Source organism: Artemia franciscana, unplaced genomic scaffold, assembly GCF_032884065.1.
Source record: "Artemia franciscana unplaced genomic scaffold, ASM3288406v1 PGA_scaffold_23, whole genome shotgun sequence".
Classification (NCBI taxonomy): domain Eukaryota; kingdom Metazoa; phylum Arthropoda; class Branchiopoda; order Anostraca; family Artemiidae; genus Artemia; species Artemia franciscana.
This window is the reverse complement of record NW_027062649.1, coordinates 1,986,639-2,009,251: the sequence shown is the minus strand read 5'-3', so window position 1 is coordinate 2,009,251 and position 22,613 is coordinate 1,986,639. Positions and strand designations below refer to the sequence as shown.

Genomic DNA, 22,613 nt, shown 5'->3' with positions numbered 1-22,613 from the left:
TGTTTTACATTTGCTGTTTTTTTTTCATAGGCATGTAATTTGGGGGTGATACCTGACGCGGGGATGCCATGGATATTCTGTGGTAGCCACAACACTGTGCTGGGTAGAGAATTTAGAGTGGCGAAACCCAATATAGGCCAGTGTATTCTCCTGATGAGCCCTTATGTTGGGTGTTGCCTCTGAATTATTTGTCTATATTATTTTTTCTATTGTTCGGTAAATGACGACTTATACTTATTGACGACATGACTGCCTGTCCATGGATTATTCTTTATGGTTGATTGTGTGTGGCTATGCTGTTTGACCTATGTGATTGTATGGATGAGTAGGGTTGAGGCCTCATTCAAGTGCTGGTCTATATTAATCACTAATTTAGGAAAACAGTCTTCCTTTTCTCCTTCTGTCTCTTTATTTTTTTTTTTTTTTTTTTTTTTTTTTTTTTTTTTTTTTTTTTTTTTTTTTTTTTTTTTTTTTTTTTTTTTTTTTTTTTTGTGTGTGTGTTTGTGCTGTAGCATTGGTGATTTCTCTTTTCATGATACTATGTATTGATTTAGTTCAACTTTCTCCTCAACGTTTCCTCAGATATTTTTTCCAATATCCTCAGCCTTATTAGTTCTCGATACAGAACTAGTAGTTGTAGTGATAGTAGAGGTAGTATTAATAGTACTTTTGGTAACAGTAGAAGCAGCAATAGTAGTAGTAGTAGTAGCGTGCAAATATTGCCTTTTTCAATCAATCAATCAATCAATTTATTAATACTAAAAGAAAAACTATTACAAAAGTAAATCAATTAATAGGCCCAAGAAGCTTTGCTTGTAATGGGCCACAGAGAACAAGAATAAAACACTTTTATAAAATATATACAAAAGAAAAAAGAAAAACATTGGAACAAGACAAGGACATTTAACAGATAGAAGATTTAGAAGGAGCTTTAACATATAGCTGAAAATGATTTTAAAAGAAGAGAAGTGACATACAAATTGGGATAGAATTAAACAGAGAGACAAAAATTATTGAACTGGAAAGACCCGACGAAATAATGCCTTTGCAGAAAGAAAAAGAGGGACATCCGAAGGGATGGAGTTCCATAATAGAATTGACTGATATACAGGAGACCTCTGAGCTGCTGTAGAGGATCGTTTTGGTAAAATAAATCGTCGAGAAGAATTACGCAAAGAAGAAAAGTACCTACCTGAGCCTGACCTTGAGAAAAACTGCTGCAGGGTCGGTAGAAGAGTACCTAGAAAAGCAGAATGCGCTAAATAAAGAGTAATTTTACCTATAATATGATCCAGCGGAGCTATTCCAGTATCATTATAAAGATCAGAGGAAAGGTAAAGCCGAGGGAGAAGAAAAGTAGCCTTCACTGCCCTATTTTGTGCTCTTTGAAGTGAGCAGAGAAGAGATTTATTAGTATTGCCCCAGACTGAGCAACAATAAGAAAGGTAAGGATGAATAAAAGCATAATAAAGAGAAACCATAATATCAGGAGGAAGAAATGAATTAATCCGGTGCAACATTGAAGACTGGCGGAGGATTAAGGAACAGGTGTGAGTTATATGCGAAATTACAAATTAATGTACCTTGTCATTCCTGAGTTACACCCTTTTGACAACCCACATACACATAACATATTATGATTTAGTTCAAAAGATTCCATGAAAGACCCATCTTAATGCCCTTCGTATTTTGGGAAAGTAGAAGTCAAACATGAATACCTTTACATGCATTCCATAAAAACCTTATATGCCCCCAGGGCATAAATTTAAGGCCTTTTCCCAGGGCTCTAGGGGGTTGTGCCAATCCTGGAGGCATTGTTATATGTTCTTTGGACTATTTTAAACAAAATTACCATTGCATAATTTCAATCAGATGCATTTGGTGACAAGAGGGGTAGTTGTGGGGAGACTAGTTGACCTCCATCACTATTGACTCTTGAAAGGGAATTAGAACTTCTAATTTTCAACCAAATGAGCCTCCTCTAAAGTTTGTACAACCATTCCTTCCATAAAAACCTCAAATGTCCCCGGGGCATAAATTACAACCCTTGCTCCCCAGGCACTGGGGGTTTGTTTCAACCACAAAAGCCTTGTTATATGATATTTGGACTATTTTGGATAAAATGGCTATTTCTAAATTTCTATTAGATGCATTTCGGGACAATACGACGTCTGTGTGTGGGAGGGGGAGGTAGCTATCCTCCGATCACCTTGACTCTTAAAGAAGACATTAGAGCTTCTGATTACCAATCCAATGAGCCCCCTCCCAAGTTTATATGACTACGATTTCTATAAAAAACCATATATGCCCCCAGGGCCTAGCTTACAACCCTTGCCCTGAGAGCTGAGGGGTTGTCTTCCTCAAAGACATAAGACCTTTCGACTATTTTAAACAAAATGGTTATCTCAAATTTTGATAGGAAGTATCTATGGAATTGATGGGCGTGGGGGGGGGGGGCAAGCTATATTGCCCTCTAATCACTTTCGACTAATAAAAAGTGCACTAGTCCTCTCAATTTCCAATCAAATTACCCCTTTGTGAAGTTTCTACGACAACGATTTCTATTAAAACGTTATATACTGCAAGGGCATAACTTATAATCCTTGCCCTGAGGACTGTGGGGGGGGGGGGGGTTGTCATCCTCAAATACATTAATTTTTGGGCCTTTCAACTACGTTGAACAAAACGGTTATATCGAAATTTTGATCGGAAGTGTTTGTGGAAATGATAGCCGTTTGGGGGGGGGGGCATTTGCCCTTCGGTTACTTTTGACTATTAAAAAGGGCACTAGTCCTCTCAATTTCCAATTGAATGAGCCCTTTTTGAAGTTTCTACGATAACGCTTTATATAAAAACCTTTATTGCTCCAAAAGCATAACTTACAACCCTTGCCCTGAGGGTTGTGGGGGGTTGTCATCCTCAAAGACATAATTTCCGGACCTTTTAACTACGCGAAAAAATGGCTATCTCAAAATTTCGATCGGATGTGTGTTGGGGAAATGGTGGGCATTGGAGGGGGGTTAGTTTCCCTCCAATCACTTTCGACTATTAAAAAGGGCCCTAGCCCTTTTAATTTCCAATCGAATGAGCCCTTTTCGAAGTTTCTGCGACAGCTCTATCGATATGAAGTGCCCTGGTCTAAATAAACAAAAAAAAAATATAAAAAAAAAACATAAAAAAATTCATAGGCAGCGCTATTGCACTGCCTATGAATCTGTTTTTGTACTTGTGTTTGTGTTTGCAGTTTTGTCTCTACACTGAAAAATAGCTTTAACTAATCAGACTAGAAATGTATGCAGAATAATTTTTCAACCATGAAATTGCCTGGATTATAAAAATCCGAAAAATATAGACTAAAAAACCCAAAAATTGGACGTATGTCGTCATGATAATAAGGTTGCGAGGACCGAAAGCCTGAGGTGCTGACTGTAGCAGGAGAGAGGCGATAAAAAGCCCATGAAGATGCATTAACTAGACTAAAATGGGCTCCCAAACTACCCTGGCTACATATCATGATGAAAATCAAGAAACAATAATAATCAAAACGGTGAAAATTTCAACTGCTGAAAATTTTCCTTGTTTCCGTTTGTTGCTGCACAATATATTAGAATAGTTTCTTGCTGAAATAGACTGTACATATCAGGTATGCACACCGAAACTTATTGATTTTGAGATGGGGGGGGGGGGGCAAGTCTGTTAAAATACCTAAGCAGAGGGATTATATCAAAAATTTTTAAAATGTAGTAAAAAATCTGTATATTTGGAAGGAGGGCTCAAACTCATATGCTTTTTGCACGTCAGGCTCATAATAATTTTGGATTCATAAGAACTTAATTTTTGGGATTATAGGACTGAGGTTAGGGACTGAAAACATTGGTAGACGCCAGGATGAAACTTTGCGAGAACCTGTCTAGGAACAGCTGAATACCAAACTAAAGATTTTAAAATTTGACCATGTAGAAGATGGATGGAATAATTTTGGGAAAATAGCTTAGAAGTCGTTGTTGGTGTGCTATGGAAGAAAGTTAGGAACACAGCTAGGAATAGCAGTGAAAACGGCTTATGTTTAATAGAGAGGAAGAGGGGCTTGTACAAGAATTATCTGAGTGATCGATCATATGATCAATTCATCGATTCATTTCCTTAAGCATACTTACAATAAATTTACTATTTTGGTGGTAGACGTAGACAGCTGGCCAATAAGACGATGGTAGATAGTGTGCAACTAGCGCCTTTTTTTTATATAATTTTGTTCATCTTACTATCAGCTTTCTGAATTTGTCTTGTTTTATCTGTTCCGCTAACTTTGATTTCTGAATGTTTGTACAGGAGCTAAAGCTACCCTTTTTCAAAGTGGCTGCCACAGAAGTTGTATCGGGGGTTTCGGGAGAATCGGAGGAGAAGCTCCGCGATTTGTTTGAAGACACAATGGCAGCCGCACCAAGTATTCTGTTCATAGATGAAATAGATTCCATCACACCCAAACGGGAAACAGCACAAAGAGAGATGGAAAGAAGGATAGTTGCTCAACTTCTTGCTTGTCTAGATGGTAAGGCAAAAGAAAAAAAATTAAAATAAATAATAGATATAAATAATAATAAAAAATATAAGAAAAAAATAAAGGGCCAGTCTGAATTTAAGGATAGGGTATTTAAGCCTTTTTGAAATCCTGGAATGGATTCGGACCTCTGTTTTTAAGTTATTTTTTTTAGGAGAAGACGAGGAGTAGGGGGGATCCTCCGACAGACCATACCTACAAAGATTAGTAGAAACAGTAGATGAACAACACAACAAATCATTGATATAAGATATATATTACTATTTGAAGAAATTTAACCGATAATACATATTGCACTGGTGGGTAAATGTGGTGGCCAATAACAAGGTTTACAGATGGGGATAGGTATATTATATTTGGATTGAACTTGTATCCTTCAGCGAGTGACTTTTTTCCTTCCAAGCATTTTATTGGTAGGCTTGGAGTCGTAAATTCTGCAATAAAAATATGTAATGAATTATTATTCTATTTTTAATTTGCTATTAAGTAATGTTGTTATAATTAGTTAATGTGTTATTGATAAAAATATTTATGCAACTAAATTGAGTAATATTGTAATCAGGTGGGTTTAAGTTCTATTACATCTTCATTGGGGAGATTAACTTCTAAAACTGTAGCTGATTATTATTAAATATTATTTAATTAATAAATTTAATAGTTCATAAAAGCGATTGAAAATGTAACAATCAAGTCGATTACCAGTCTTTAATAAAACACTAGATTTCACCTATTTTAAATATGTTCTGATTTATTTCAATCTCTTCTTTGATTTCTCTTGTCCAGTTGTCCTGAAGATCTTGATCTTCCAGACAAAAGTATTCAGAGCATGTGATACTGCTTCTTTTCTCAAAAGAGTCCTGTGAAATTCTTTTTGTTTTTAAAACTTACAGTAATGAAAATGCTGAAATGAAGTAGGGCAAGCTATTATTTATAACCTTCTTACTACATTTTTCTTTCTTACCAATATAATGATTCCCGTGTTACTGAGGGGAAAGTTTTTTTTGTGGATTTATTTAATCGTTCCTCCTACATATTATACTAAAATATAAAAAGACAAAATGAACACAAAATATATAAAACAAATTATTAAGGTTAATAAAATTAGGTCAACTTTCTTTTGTTTTACAAAAACGGTGATGAAGATATAGAAAAGAAAAAGGAAAATTTCGGGTTCAATTTGCTTATACTTACTGCCCACTGCGCCATCTATGTTATTTTAATTAATGTGTTATTCATGAAAATATTTATGCAATAAAAATGAATAATATTTAATGATCAGGTGGGTTCAAGTCCTATTACATCTTCATTGTCCTGAAGATCTTGATCTTCCAGACAAAAGTATTCAGAGCCTGTGATACTGCTTCTTTTCTCAAAAGAGTCCTGTGAAATATCTTTTTGTTTTTAAAACTTACAATAATGAAAATGCTGAAATGAAGTAGGGCAGGCTCTTATTTATAACCTCCTTACTACATTTTCCTTTCTTACCAATATAATGATTCCGATGTTACTTAGGTGAAAGATTTTGTTGTGAATTTATTTAAAAATTCATCCTACATATTGTACTAAATATAAAAACACAAAATGAACACAAAATAATAAAAAAAAATATTAAAATTAATAAAATTAGGTCAACTTTCTTTTGTTTTCTAAAAACGGTGATGAAGATATAGAAAAGAAAAATGAAAATTTCGGATTCAATTTGCTTATACTTACTGCCAACTGCGCCATCTACTTTATTTTAATAACTATGAAATTTGAAAATTACAAAATTATTATAACCATTATATTATTTATCTGTTTTGCGCCCACCTCCCCTCCCCACTAAAGTGAATGAGTGACTGTTCTCATTGAAGCAATTCTATTTAGCTTCTGTGGTGCTCAGTCACACTAGCGACAATCGTATATATAAATATTTGTTTTTTTTATTTCTTGTTTTTGGATTTTATTTAATTCAGGTTATTTTAGTTTTTATCTTTTGTTTCCTTAGTGTTGAAGACACCTTGTTTCACACAGGCAAAATATTCGCGTCGCTTTAGTTTTGTCTTTCCCTTCTACTGGCTGGAGCCCCGTTTGTTTCCTCCATTATGGAAATATCTCTCTCTATGTTTTTCTCTCAATACCAGTGACCTTTGGTTACCTGATAATGAACTTTCAGGGTTTGTCTGGAAAGTAATAGGACTGATTTTCTTCCGCCGTGACTGTACTTGGAGCGTGCGTGCTCTGACTGGATTCGTTAGAGGACATTCCTAGCTAACGAACGAGCGGCTGGTCAGTTGTCTCCGAGCACCTGGATAGTCAAGACAGTCATTTTCGCGTGACGTGTTTCTGTGAGTGGTGCAAGTCGAAAATACAGTGTTCGTTAGAGCAGAGGTATGCGATTATTAAATTCTTTATGAAACTCAGTAAATCTGTGACACAGACGTCTGACATGATCGAGCAGTCTTACCCTGATGTTGCTTTAGAAAGAAGTGGTGTGTTTCGGTGGCAACAGGCCTTTTTGGAGGGCCGGTAGAGGTCGCCGATGAAGAGAGTGCTGGAACACCTTCGACAAACACCGATAATGTGACTCATGTGTGCAAACAGACCGTCGACTAAGTATTTGTTTAATTGCCCAAATGTTAAGTTTACCAAATTGTGTCTTTCATGAGATTTTGTCGGTGCATTTGAACATGTGCAAGGTGTGCGCGAAGATAGTCCCAAATGTGCTCATTGACGACCAAAATTGTGGCGGGTCGAATTATGCCAACAAAATTTGAGCATATGCGAAAGTGACCCCTAATTCTTGAATAATATAATCGCAGGTGACGAGACCTGGATCTTTGAGTATGATCATGAGACAAAGAGGCAGTCTTCAGAATAGCATACGTCGGCATCTCCTCTCCCAAAAAAGGCGAGAATGAGTAAATTTGAAGTGAAAACGAGACTCATTGTCTTTTTTGACATCAAAGGCATCGTTCAACATGAATTTGTTCCTCTTGTACAAACCGTCAATGCCAAGTTTTATGTGGAAGTGCTCAAGAGACTCAAACGAAGGATCAATTGGGTCCGACAAAACGTCACAGCTGACTGGAAGTTGTACCACGACAACGCCCTGGCTTACTCCGTCTTTCTCTTGAACAGCTACCTGACCAAGGCCGGCATCCCAACGCTTCCGCAGCCGTCTTACAGCCGAGATGTGGCCTCCGGACCTTGTTTTTTTTGTTTCCTCGCCTGGAAAGGCCGATGAAAGGGAAGCATTTTTAGGTGACAGAGGGGATCCAAGCAGCATGCACCGCGGCTCTCAAGGCTATTCTGCAGAATCCATACCGTGACGTCTTCAATGCTTGGAAATCGCGCTGGCAGTGCTGCATTGACGCAGGAGGAGCCTATTTCAAAAGTTTCTAAAGAATTATAACGGTTGGCTCAGTGAATGTTTTTAAGTCGACTCAGTCCTGTTACTTTCCGGACAAACCCTGTGCATCTAAAGATCAAGTCAAGGGCCCTGAAACATGGAAATTAAAAAGATTTGCATCTGCTTTGGCGAGATTCCAACTGCTTTGGAGGATATAAGAGCGTTAAATAATATGTAACTAATTTTTGTTTCGTACGAGTATCGGTGTTTTTTTGTATTGTTTTAGTTGATTTGCTGATGTCTGACACTGATATCTGACCGAAATATCTGGAGATTATTTCGTTGTGGTTCACTGTCTAATAAAAGGATTGTCCCCCCTATTGAACTATTATTTACGTGTCGTGGACAGACTGTATGGTCTTTGAAAATACCTAGGCCTTGGAAGATTGGGAGAGGGCTCATTGAAACGGAAATTCAACGTTCTAGCACTTTTTTTTAGTACCAAAAAGATTGGAGGGCAACTAAACCCCCACCCACGCTCTTTTTTCCACAGAGGCATCCAATCAAAAGAATAAAATAACCATTTGATTCAGCATACTTCAAATATCGTCTAGCTATGTCTCTGGGGATCGTATTGCAGTCTTTGAGGAAAGTGCTGTAAGCTATGCAATTTTCCCGTTGTTTACGTATAGTATTTGTTATTGGGAAATGTACGAAAGTTTTTTTGTGGGAAATTTTCTGTGGAGAAGATGAGGGAGTTTTTCATTCTGAGAATCTTCTGGGGAAATTTTCTATTAAGGAGGGATTTTCTGGCGTGATTTGAAAACTAACAGAAATTGAAAAAAAAGTTCTCTTTCAACTGAAATAAGGAGTAACATTTAAACTGAAAAAGAAAAGAAATTATTCTGTACTTGAGGGGCGCTGCCCCCTCTTCAATCCTTCGGTTGCTACACTAAAAATTTTTTAGTGCTCTAAAAAGGCTTCTTATTCAAATTCAACGGCCCTTGTGTTTCAGCAGTTGTTCTTAAAGAATTTTGAAAAAAAAGTCAAACTTTAGTGTAAAGAGCGAAGGACTGAGGAGGGGTTGCCCTCCTCATACACGGAATAATTTTCTGTTCATTTTATAATTTTGTGTTGCTCCTTGCTTCCAGTTGATTTTTTTTTAATTTTGGTAATGATTGACCAAGTATGTCATTTGTTAGTTATAGAATCTGAAGTTCAAAGAGTAAAATCATTCTTTATGTGAAGTAATTAATTGTCTTTTGTAATATTTTTTTTTTGACGGAATGTTATGTTGGTCTCTTCTGTGAGGTGGTGGAATAAGTCTAATTGGTATAAATTTGGGGCAGAATTTGCCCCCCCCCCATCTCTTGTCCCTAGATTTCAGAAAATATAGCTTCGTTTATGTATTGAAAATACCCTTTTTGGGTATCTTCATTGAAAAAACGAAAAAGAAACAAAACTCCCCTTCCTAAATTTCAAAAACCCATTTACACCCCCCCCCCCCCCCCAACATTCTCTTCAATTGATAATAGGACTAATTGATATCTGATTGAATCTTAATATACCTCATTAATTAAAATGCATCTTTTAAAATTAGTTTCTGTTGGTGACAATTTTTTTTGTGCTGGATTATAGTTTCATTTATTTTAATTAGATGACCCTCTACCCCATAGCACGCCCTGAAAATAATGCATTTCTTTACCTCATCTGGAGCAGCTAATCCACCTGCTCCTCTTATCAAACAGTTCGTGGTAACGAACTGTAGTAAGGAGCGACCCGGCTCAATAGTAACCAAAACTCTAAAAAATTGAATTTTGATATCAATAACTACATCAAAAGAATCGCATTTTAATGCTGATTTTAAATATATAAGTTTCATCAAGTTGAATCTTACCTATCAAAAGTTACGAGCCTGAGAAAATTTGCCTTATTTAAGAAAATAGGGGGAAACATCCCCTAAAAGTCGTAGAATCTTAACGAAAATGACACCATCGGATTCAGCGTATCAGAGAACCCTACTGTAGAAGTTTCAAGCTCCTATCTATAAAAATGTGGAATTTTGTATTTTTTTGCCAGAAGACAAATCACGGGTGCGTGTTTATTTGTTTTTTTTTTTTCTTTTTTCTTTTTTCCAGGGGTCATCGTATTGACCAAGTGGTCCTAGAATGTCGCAAGAGGGCTCATTCTAACGGAAATGAAAAGTTCTAGTGCCATTTTTAAGTGACCAAAAAAATTGGAGGGCATCTAGACCCCCTCCCACGCTCATTTTTTTCCCAAAGTCAACGGACCAAAATTTTGAGATAGCCATTTTGTTCAACATAGTCGAAAACCATAATAACTATGTCTTTGGGGATGGCTTACTCCACCACAATCCCTGGGGGAGGGGCTGCAAGTTACAAACTTTGACCAGTGTTTACATATAGTAATGGTTATTGGGAAGTGTACAGACGTTTTCATGGGGATTTTATTTTGTTTGGGGGTGGGGCTGAGGGGAGGGGGCTATGTTGGATGATCTTTCCTTGGTGGAATCTGTCACGGGGGAAGAAAAATTCAATGAAAAGGGCGCAGGATTTTCTAGCATTACTATAAGAAAACAATGAAAAATAAACATGAAAACGTTCTTTCAAATGAAAGGAAGGAGTAGCATTTAAACTTAAAACTAACAGAGATTATTACGCATATGAGGGGTTCTAAAAATACTTTAGCATAAAGAGCGAGGTATTTAGGAGGAGATATATACCTCGCTCTTTATGCTAAAGTATTTTCAGTAATTTCAACTATTTATTCTACGGCCTTTCTGATTCAGGGGTCATTCTTAAAGAATTGGGACAAAACTTACGATTTAATATAAAGAGCGAGGTATTAACGAGGGTACAAACCCCCTCGTATACATAACAAAAATATAAGATTATGAAAGTTTGTTACGTAAGTTAATTCTTAAGTTACGTATATTTTTTACTAATAAAAACGTTCGTTAAAAATTAACAGTTGTAGTTGCCTTTTTAGGTAACCAAAAAATTGGAGGGCAACTAGGCCTCCTTCTCCACCCCTTATTTCTCAAAATCGTCTGATCAAAACTAGGAGAAAGCAATTTAGCCAAAAAAAGAATTAATATACAAATTTCATTTTAATAATTTATGTGCGGAGAGCCAAAACCAAACATGCATTAATTCAAAAACGTTCAGAAATTAAATAAAAAAAACAAATTTTTTTAGCTGAAAGTAAGGAGCGACATTAAAACTTACAACGAACAGAAATTACTCCGTATATGAAATGGGTTGTCCCCTCCGCAATCCCTCGCTCTTTACGCTAAAGTTTGACTCTTTGCCACAATTCTACTTTTTGAAACAATTAAAAACTTTAACGTAAAGAGCGAGGGATTGCGGAGGGGACAACCCATTTCATATACGGAGTAATTTCTGTTCGTTTTAAGTTTTAATGTCGCTCCTTACTTTCAGCTAAAAAAATTTGTTTTTTTATTTAATTTTAACAGTAAAATCCAAATGTGTTTCAGCTCTGTGGTTCTAGTAATATACTTACTGATCCATACAATACTTACTAATCCCTGTACAATTTGCTTAGAGCCTGATTAATGATTGAAAATTTATAAACATGCATTCTCTAATGTTATTGCTTTTCGTAGATACATAAAAGATGCCTTGAATAATAATAATAATAATTTATTTATCACCCACTTCACAAAACAGAGGTTAAGTGGAGTAAAATACAAAAGAAAAACAGCAAAAGTAATACAAAAAAAAAAATTTAATCACATACAGAAAAAAGACGGATAAGGCGATGAAAACATCCTAGCCTATAAAGCGCTTCAATAGCTATCTTTGCAGATAATTTTTCGAAAGCGCCACTAATATCTGTCGCACAATACTTTTTGTATTCCGGTAAGAACGAGGTAGATATAAAAGAGATTTGCAGTACCGGTAATAATTTATGCGAATACGTTTTAGATCACCAGTCAACATAAGTGGCCTAATACCGGAACAGAAGAGCACAGAATGATCACAAAAATTTTAGTAAAGCCGGGTTAGCGCTCTTCTCCTATAGTGTCCACGATTTGCTACAATCTTAGAGTAACCGGGCCTCAGCTTATCACTAATATCTTTGACAGCACGAGACCGGAGAGCATTCATAGAATTGCCTACTGTTATACCAAGCCAACGAAACGATTTAACACGAGGAATACTAAAACCATCGCAGTATAGTGATTCTGAACAATTATTACCGTTGAAAACAAGAAACTCGCACTTGTCAATATTTAGGTACAGGCCGATATCGCGGAAAGCAGAAGTATTTGACTTCACTGAACGGCAAGACCAGACTCAGTTTGACTAATCAGAAGAAGGTCATCCGCATAAGCCAGATATGAGATATCAGATGGTCCTAATAGGCACGTAGTCGATATTTTTGATAATACATTTTCAATACAAGCATTAAAAATATACGGCGAAAGAACTCCCCCTTGTCTTACACCGCAACGAACAGGGATATGACCAATATAAGAATTATCTAATGACTTAAGGCGAAGGTAAGAATGGGAGTACCAAAAACGAAGCACGTGAATTACCGACGGATTTACTCCTCTCTGGCATAATGCTGTCCATGCTTGAGTATGACAAATACTGTCAAATGCTTTAGACAAGTCTAGGGTTGCGAAATGAAGTACGCGACGAGTGCGAAGGACATCTTTTAATAAAGAAGTCAAAGCACGGTGAGCATGCTGACAGCCTAGCCCAGATCTAAAACCAAATTGATAATCATCATTTAGAGCAAGCTTAGTGATATAAGGTAGTAGGAGGTGTTCAAAAAGCTTGCTAAGAGTACAAGCTACCGTTATCGGTCTATAAGAACTACAAGAAACCGAATCTTTTCCTTTTTTTTAGAAGTGACGTAGCGCTACCGCATAGGAACGAATCGGGCACACACGAACTACTCAAATACATTTGAAAAAACAGTTGGATATGAGATACCAGTTCAAAAGAATTCGGAACAAGATTCAAAATACTAATCCCATCAATATCCAAAGATTTTGATTTTGAACCCTTAATACCTTTAATAATAGCCCACTTTTCAACTGGAATCACATGACTCTGACATAAACGTGACGGCAAATTTTTTTCAAGCAAACACGAGAAACGCTTATGCACTGCATAATTAACTTTCGAAAATATTTTTGAATAATGTTCGATCCAAGATGGACGAGATATAATATCACTAGAACTTGCATCCGGAAACTTGGCAGAATTTATCCCTTTTCGCCACTCACTATTACTTTTCGGAAAAGTTTCACCGGAGTAACGAACGGCACGAAGATGGCGTTTATATTCGAGATTCGTGTTTTGTTTTAGATCAAACACAGTACAACCCTAGAGTAGGGGGGAAAATGACATTAGAAAAGCATCTGTATTACAAGTAATTAAACTCGTATTTTCTAAATCATATATTTTAAATACGTTTCATCCTCAAATGGACATTCCGTAATTTCAGTTTGGAATTATAGTAAAGTTCAGCTAAACGGATTCTAAACTGCCTTAGTACTTACAGTACTTTGGTTCAGTTCAGTTTAAACAAACCTTTAGTTCAGTTTAAAAAACAGATCAAACTAGTACCACATTAGACTATATATTTAGAACAGGGGCACCAATCCTTGAGAGCTTGGGATTTTAGAGCTTGAGAGCTCCGAAGAGCTCGGGATTTTAGTCCTAAGCTAGAAATCTTTGGGAAAATATGCATGCCTCAGTATTACATTCATAAAGTGCATACATATATGTTCTCTTATTATAATGAATGAATTTAATGATACTTTATTTACAAACGAAATTCCACATCATTAAACTGCCGAATTCGTTGTTTTTGTCAGGTAAATTATAAAAACATAAAAGGATGGTCCTGACTGGCCTGTCATTTAAAACGCTAGCAAACAAACTGACACAAATTTCATTTATTTAGGATTTCAACGCACCCTGGCATAAAGCTCGTTCTGTAACGCTCAGTTCTTGCATTGATAGGATTTAGAACCTGAATTTTTTGTGCCTTTGATCCAGGCAAACGGGGCAATTTGGCGGGGTTTGGTGGGGCTGGGAGTAGATATTGAAAATGTGGTTTAAGACGCAGTTTGTTTCTCAATTTAGGGCAAAGAGTACGGTCTGTCAAGGTTGGGAGAGGGAGTTCCATGAGGAGGAGAATGTAAGTCACTTTCTTCCGATCGTAAATAATTCTCATGGCTATCTTCTGTCAGTGACCGAGCTCCCCTCGGTGAAACCTAAGACAGTTTTTTTTTTTATAATTTCTTTCACAAGGGAATTTTAATTTTTTTTTATCGGCAAATCTTGTGCATATTTTTACCAATAAATTAGTCATATCCAGATTTTTTTGTAATCTTTTCCCTGCATAGAAGTAGAATAAGCATCGGCACTGTTTCTGTTTTTGAGAAAAACAGAAACAGAAAAAAACAGTTAGAAAAAAAAACAGAACAGAAACAGAAACAGGTCAAACAAAACAGGTGACCTGTTTCTGTAATCTATTCTGTTTTTCGAAAAAACAGAAAACAGCTGTTTTTAAAAAAAAACAGCTGTTTTAACAGCTGTTTTTTCCTTACTTCTTCTATTTCTAATAGGAAAGAAAACATCTTCTTGTTAAATCCTTGTAGTCACATACAAAAGATGAGCAACTTCGTGTAATTCAACACACTAGCGTATTTTTAGGGGGGGGGGGCGAAATTTGTCATAAAATGTGTCCAATCGGGTGATACCAACGCTATATTCCTTTCAAGCTTAAATGTCATTTATAATTGACAATTTACCCTAGTTGCTCTTAGACCGTTGCTTTAGCAGTAAACCATTGCTCAAAGCATATACCAACACTATATTCACCGCTTAAAGCACGGATGCTTTCAAGCCGAGGCTACTTAGACCGCTGCTTGCTAATATATACCAGACAGACACAGAGTCATCCCATCTAGCTTATGTCCACCGCTTAAGTTAGAGGCTATTTAAACCGTCGCTATAGCGGTAACCCATTGCTCTAAGCAAATACCAACGCTCTATAACGCTCTATGGTTAGACCATTGCTCAAGTGGTAATAACCCTCCGCTACACACATACCAAGGTGTCTAGGTTCACCGCTTAAAGTACGGATGCCTTCAAGCCGTGGCTTGTTGGACCGCTGTTCTAGCGGTAACCCATTGCTCTAAGTAAATACCAACGCTATATTCCTCTTTTATATGGGATTTCATTGAGCCCATGTTTGCCGCTTAAAGCACGAATCCTTAAAGCCGTCAATGGTTAGACCGTTGCTCAAGCGGTAATAGCCATCCGCTACACATATACCAACAGTAGAGACATTGTCATATGGGGTTCCCATCTAGCCCATGTCCACTGTATAGCGTTCAAGCTTCTCTCTCTTTCTCTATCTCTCTCTTTCGCTCAGATTTACCCCGCCGTGAACTAGCATGAGAGGTTGACTCTAGTTGAGCATTGTGGAGTGACATGCATGAGAGGAAAATTTTCAAGTAGTCAACCCGTAGTCAACGGGTTGACTCTATTTCGGCATTGGCAAGGGACATGCATGCACGGAGAGGTGTAGCATAAATGGGAGACAGTCACAACGGCAATCAAAGGGGTAAAATTAACCTTCACTGGGTTGCCCACTTAATTGGACAATCTGTCTTAGCTTTTTTCTACAATTGGCCATGACTTTGACTTTTCCCACAACTATTCCCTTTTTGTTTAAATTCAAAAATCAACGGTATCATGGTATCATGTCCGCTAGATGTGCGTTTCGGTACGGTAGGTACGGGTAGGTATCATGCGTTTCGGTATCATGCCCGCTAGATAGCGCGGCATTTGAAAAAAAAAACAGAAAAAAAAACAGAAAACAGATAAAAAAAAAACAGAAACGGAAAAAAAACAGATGAAAAAAAAAACAGAACAGAAACAGAAACAGGTAAAACAAAAACAGGTAGCCTGTTTTTGTTTTCTGTTCTGTTTTTTGTAAAAACAGAAACAGAAACAGGCAGAAACAGGCAAGAAAAAACAGAAACAGAAAACAGAAACAGTGCCGATGCATAAAGTAGAATCAGGGCTGGCTTCCCTTCAAAGGTTTCTAGGTCTGATATGGGTGATTGTTAAAAATGGGTTATAGTTTCTTCCTTTTCTATTATTGTAGAATGGTTTTTTTTTCTTTTTTTTTGCTTTTTTCATTCTGTTTATGGTTAGTCAGCTATTTACTGGCTATGTATGCATATAACCATCCCGCTCCAAGTGTTTTTCTGCATTTTTTTTTAGGAAATGGCATTTATAATTCGTTTTACATTTCTTATTTTCTTGTAATAAATTAAACTGAATTGAAAGGTGGGGAAGTTTTTGCTATTTTTCACATTACCTAATTGATTTTTTTCAGATCTGAACCAGCCTGATAAACCGTCAGTTTTAGTAATAGGAGCCACAAATAGGCCCGATGCCTTGGATCCAGCTCTCAGACGTGCTGGTCGCTTTGATAGAGAAATTGCAATAGGAATCCCTGACGAAAAAGCCAGAATACGAATTCTGAAGGTAGTATTAAATTTTCTAATCAATATTTCAATCAGGATTCTTTTTATCGGAGATCATGTTAATTTGTAGCAATCAATTGACTATTAACTTCGTAGATCCTTAGGATATTCCTAACAACGAGAATTAAATAGGAAGGAATTATTAAGAGTAAAAAAAAAAACAAAAAAAAAACAAAACAAAAAAGTTATTTATTAACAGTTATTTATAAAAACAGTTATTTATTCGACCCGTGGTCGAATAAATAACTGTTCCATTGTTATTTAATAATTTAATTGTTTTTTTATTATTTAATATAGGTCCATAAAAATAAAATGTATCTCTTGCGTAAAGATATTAAAAATTAAAAATTAAAAGTCGCATTTGATTTAAGACCAAGTTTTCCTTCTTTTCATATTTCATATACAATGTTTCAACGTTTCGGACTTAAAATCTCCTTGCATTTTGCCATACGAACTACTCACTACCCTTCGGCACACTGCCGATAGTTTTCGCTGAATTTGGCGAAAGCTCTCTTTAAGAAGATGAAAAGAGTCAGAGTAGTGATTATAGTGTGGCGAAAACTTTCAACTTTCGTTGCGTCTTGTCACTGTCCTTTTTCGCCACACACGATGTTACTGATTGTTTAAATTTGCAAATAATTTCTGCTAAATATTGAACTGATTGGAGGACATTTTTTTTCCATCAGATATGTATCTTGCTCCTCATAGAATACACATCCATGCACAAACAAGGCTGGTTCAAGATTTCGGGGTGGAGTCAGGATTTTGGTGAGGTGAGCAGAATTACAGGTATATATCTACATGGCGTAAAATATAAATCTATCGACTTTGTTTGACAAAAAGTGTCCTCCAATCGTAGCAATATTTGCTGAAAATTATTGGTAAGTCAAATATATCTTACTTACTTGTATGAAAATACATAATCTTCAACTCTTCTTGGTGCAATGATTTGACTGACGGTTGAGTTTGATTGATTGATGCTGAGAGATGTGGAAATCCTCAGCCAATGTATGTCCAATCTGCGACCGTGGCGACAAAAGCTACAAACCGGGTCTAAGTCTGTCTTTAATCTTCTGTCTCAGGTCTTGACTTGGCCACTGTGCCTTTTTCAATGTGTGAGGGGTTTACAGGTCAACTACTACTACTATCAACTCAATGCAGCACCTGGCCGCTTGGGAGCAGCACAGCTGTGCATGCCCCTCCTCCATCCCGGTCTATTAATAGCCTCCCTCAACACTTTCCCAAGAAGTCTACATTTCGTTAATATCTTTGCTTACGACAATTCTTACCCCGTTCCATGACAACCTGCTTTTTTGCCCTAGATGGTGCGCTGACAAGGACCATCATTGACAGTATTTTATCTTTCATCTGCAGAATGTTTACTAGCTATCTCAACCCTTCTCTCATTATAATTCAAGAAAGCAGGATTGAAGCACATTTTCCGTTCAGCCTGCTGTTACAGATACGGGAAGTAAGAGGGGTACCCAGAACAATCTATAGACAATTTATCTGGAAAACATCTAGCAAATTCTTCTTCGTCTTTTGGAGCTCCTACACTTTAGAAGATACTTGACTACTGTCATCATCATCGCTTCCAATATTATAATCTTGGTTCATAGATTTATCTTCCTATTTTTCAGAACTTTTTTCAACTGTAAAAAAAGAAAAAAAAATACCCTGTGTTTTGGCTATTCTAATTTTAACGTCTCCACTGCACCCGTCGTATTAACTAATAATGCTACCTAGGTAGAAGTTCTTAAAAACCGTGAAAGTTTTTCCTGAAATCTTGTTCTTTCAAATCGCATTCCATGAAATAACTTGTGAAGATTAGTTTTTACTGTTTGTTAAGTTTTCTGAAATACCCCGGTAGACATATGCCTTTAGTTTATTTGAATCGTTGAAATCATTTTTCTGATTGTTTTTCAGGTGCTATGTAAAAATCTGAAAATTCAGGAAGATTTTGATTGGTTAAGATTATCGCGTTTGACCCCTGGTTATGTTGGAGCAGACTTAATGGCATTAGCTAGAGAAGCCGCAATGGTTGCTGTTAACAGGTAATTCATACCTTAATTACCTTACCTTAATTCACACGTCGAAGCGAAATTAAAGTCCATATTGGATTTTTTAACAACAATTTCGTATTGGGAATCGAGTCTTTGCATACTGGGAGAGCCATCTATTGTATGGAGAGCCAGCTATTGGTCATTTTAAATGCCTTTTTTGTGTCCCATTGCTGTACTGTAGGCGATTTTAACTAGTGACGTTTCAGTTTTGTTTTAGTGCCTCCGTGATATCGAACACTGAAAATTATGTTTATATACATTATATATATTGTACGTATGTTTTCATGCATATCTATATGGCTGTCCTTGTTCCGAAAAATTTGGATGACACAAAAAGTACCAACAGATTGGAGGCGCAGCACACTCATAAAACTCTTCAAAAAAGGCGATAAGACAATACCTGGGAGTTGGAGAGGTATTAGTACCTCATCCATACCTGGCAAACTTCTTTCACTAATAATCCTTCACAGAATACAGAGTCCACTTGACAAGTACTTGATAGAAGAGCAACACGGTTTTAGACCAGGACGTTCATGTACCGATTCGATCTTCACACTAAGGGTGTTAATTGATGATAGCCGAGAATGGCAAAACAAATTGTACATGGCATTTGTAGACTTTGAAAAGGCCTTTGGCTTTGACTCCCGCTGCATCGGGAGACTCTATGGAAACTACTAACCTTTTTATGGGATCCCTGAGAAGTTAATAACCCTCATAATGGCTCTATACGAAGAATCTGAATGTTGTGTTAAAACAACAGAAGGAAGGACAAGATACTTTCGTGTCCTTTCCGGTGTTAAACAAGGCTGTGTCTTGTCACCTTTCCTGTTTGCGCTAGCCATTGACCATCTGCTCCGTAACACTGGCACCAGAAGCATACAACTAAACCTAGAACACCAAATTAATGATCTAGACTTTGCCGAGGATATCACGCTTATTGAGTCCTGTAAATAAAGACTACAAGAATTTCTAGAAGATGTACGTGACAGAGGCCGACTTATGGGACTAAGAATCAACGCTGATAAAACAAAAAGTATGGCAGTAACCGATTCACCTTTACACCTGAGATGCGATAACCAGGACATTGAGCAGGTTCTAGAATTTAAATATCTTGGGAGCACAGTGTTAAATACGGGATCAACTGAAAAAGATACATCATGCCGTATTGGGCAGGCCTCCGGCACATTCAACAGACTGAAACCGATATGGAGGTCGCAGAATTTCTCCCTCCGACTCAAGCTTCGTCTATTCAATAGCAACGTCATCCCCGTCCTGTTATATGCTTCCGAAACCTGGCATCTGAATAACACGCAAGAAAGGCGAATTCTAGCTTTCGAGAATACATGTCTCCGGAGAATACTAAACATCCATTGGTCACAAAAAATCTCTAATGAGAAGGTGAGACGGATGACCGGACAACCCGTAGTGACAGATGTCATTAGGACACGTCGGTGGAAATACTTGGGGCATGTACTTCGTATGGACGATTCCCGGATCCCGAAAGCGACGTTCCAGAGGCAACCAGAAGGAAGAAGAAGAAGAGGCAGGCCGCGCAATACACTGCGGCGCACCTATCAGACGGACCTGCGAAACATAAATGCTTTCCTTCAACCGTTGTGGGAAGATGTCCTTGCTGCGGCGCACATGAGGGATGACTGGCGGCTTCTCGTTGATGCCCTGGGCGCCTCTGGAGGCACAGGAGGATCTAAGGTAAGGACGTATGTTGTATTTCATATATTCAAATTTTATACACTTTGTATTTTTATATTTATGTATAATATCATTTTACATACTTTATATGTATATTTTATAACGTATACGTATCTTACGCTCTTACTCTTAACGCCCCGCTCTTTACGCTAAAGTTTTTTCCTTTTTTTAAAAAGTAGAGCTAAGAGAAAGAGTCAAACTTTAGCGTACAGAGGGAGGCGTTGAGGAAGAAAAGCCCCTTTCATATACGGAGTAATTTCTGTTCGTTTTAAGTTTTAATGTCGCTCCTTACTTTCATTTAAAAAAACTTTTTTATTTATTTAATTGGTGAAAAAGGGTGCTCTTTGGCAATCTGTCATCCTTCATCCATAGAACGTGTCCTAGCCATCTCAATGTCTCATTTTCATCAGCCACCTGCATTTTATAAATCGGCTGCTGCACTTTTCATTACTCTTTTCTGTTCCCATTTTTCAGTATCTTGCTATCCCTTTTTTGTTGCATAACATAATTTTTATATGATTATATATGATATATAGTGGCTGGCCCTAGAATTTAGGAATAAGGAAGGAGCAGGGTAGGGAGTAGATCAATAATTGTATGTTGTCCTGCTTTTTTTTTTTTTTGCTTGATAGATTAGTTTACCTGTAAGTAACAACTACACCCGATCTAGGTGGAGGGGCTGTCCCCCTGGTTGTCGACAAATTTGTAAAAATATTAGCATGGTAGCCAGACGTGTGCCTCTTCTTTGCATCTCCCGCAAGTAATATGAATTTTGGTCTCCCAACTGGTAACAATAATCACTGAAACATTCATGGATGTCAAATACGTAAATAACCTTACAATAAAAAGGTTGATTAATTAGCTACCATATAATTAATATGCGACAATAATAAAATGAAATATTATATAATAATAACGAAATACTTCCAAAATAGCACTCTTTTTCAATGTAAATTGAGTGTTCATTCTTAATGCATAGATATACTTTATCAAAATATTGTTAAAGGTTATAAACACTTTTGACCCCTATCCAGAAATATACGACCAATAAACCTTTGAATTATATTCTCTTCACTGTAATTTCACCCTGATATACAATTATATAGAGAACAAATTTATTGACTTTTACCTAATTTCTTAGGGTTTTTGAGCGTATGGAGCAAGAGTCCTCTGTGATTGGGCAGGAAGTATCAAGAGATCCGAGGAAGTTACAAGAAAATGGAGAGGTAAACGCTGAAAGTGCCAAAACCGTGAACGATGAGGATGGAAGTCTATCTGCTGTACCTGAAAGCCTTTTAAAACTTTTAAAGGAGGATTCAGAAATTCCTCCCGAGGTTTTGCGTGCGCTGAAAGTGACGTTTGCTGATTTTTTGTCAGCTGTTTCTTTCGTCCAACCCTCTGCACAGCGCGAAGGTTTCGCCACTGTTCCAGGTGTGACCTGGGATGATGTCGGAGCATTGAAAGATGTTAGAACTGAACTCCAGCTTACTATAATGGTAACTTTCAATAGTACTGGCTATTTTTAAATGGTAAATTTTAAGTCTCGCGAAAATAGTAATTGTTATTACATGTAAGATTTGCCGCCAACGATTTGCTCAGTCTCAGGTGTGGTAGAGGATGTTGTGGGAGCATTGAAAGATATTAGAACTGAACTCCAGTTCAATATAATGGTATTTTTTAATGTAACGGCTATTTTTAAATGGTGAATAATAAGTCTCGCGGAAAGAGTAGTTGTTATCGAATTTAATATTTGCCGCCAAGGTTCTGTTCGGTCTCAGGTGTGATGTTGGATAATGTGGTTGTATTGAAAGATGTTGGAACCAAACTCCAACTCACTATGATGGTGATTTTTAATAATGGGAGTAAATATTTGATCGCATGTTAATTCTTACTACAATAGTAATTTTTGATATCCCGGAACATTTACCCTGAAGGTTTTGCTACAGTTACTGATGTGACGTAGCAGGATGTAGGAGTATTGAAAGATGTTCGAATAGAAGTTCAGCTCACTATAACGGTATAATCGATATTGTGGTAATATTGTGGTAAAATAAAAGTTTAGCTCACTATAATGGTATACTCGATATTGCGGTAAAATAGAAGTTTAGCTCACTATAATGGTATACTCGATATTGTGGTAAATTCATATTTGTCTTCGTTTTGTCGTAAAATGGTAAACTTTTATTTCTTCGCATAAGGGTAAACCTCATGCGAACATCGCTATGATGATAAGCTGAACTACTACTTCGTGTAAATGATACATTTTTTTTTGTAGATTGCCACGGGCTCCAAAGGAGCCATATTTGCGCTTTCAAATATAAAACTGATAGTAAAAATCCTAGAAGATAAATAGAAAAAGGACAAGGGAAAATAATAGATCGA

The 22,613-nt window shown here is 36.9% G+C and overlaps 1 protein-coding gene across 1 annotated transcript in view; it reads left to right on the top strand.

Moving 5' to 3' along the window:
• LOC136041476 (nuclear valosin-containing protein-like) overlaps positions 1 to 22,613 on the top strand; it is a 79,821-nt gene that overhangs the window by 36,701 nt on the left and 20,507 nt on the right. Inside the window, exons 6-9 of the mRNA XM_065726169.1 lie at positions 4,330 to 4,549; positions 16,308 to 16,459; positions 18,385 to 18,512; positions 21,373 to 21,727. Coding sequence (XP_065582241.1) covers positions 4,330 to 4,549; positions 16,308 to 16,459; positions 18,385 to 18,512; positions 21,373 to 21,727 — 855 coding nt within the window. The remainder of the gene's footprint in view (positions 1 to 4,329; positions 4,550 to 16,307; positions 16,460 to 18,384; positions 18,513 to 21,372; positions 21,728 to 22,613) is intronic.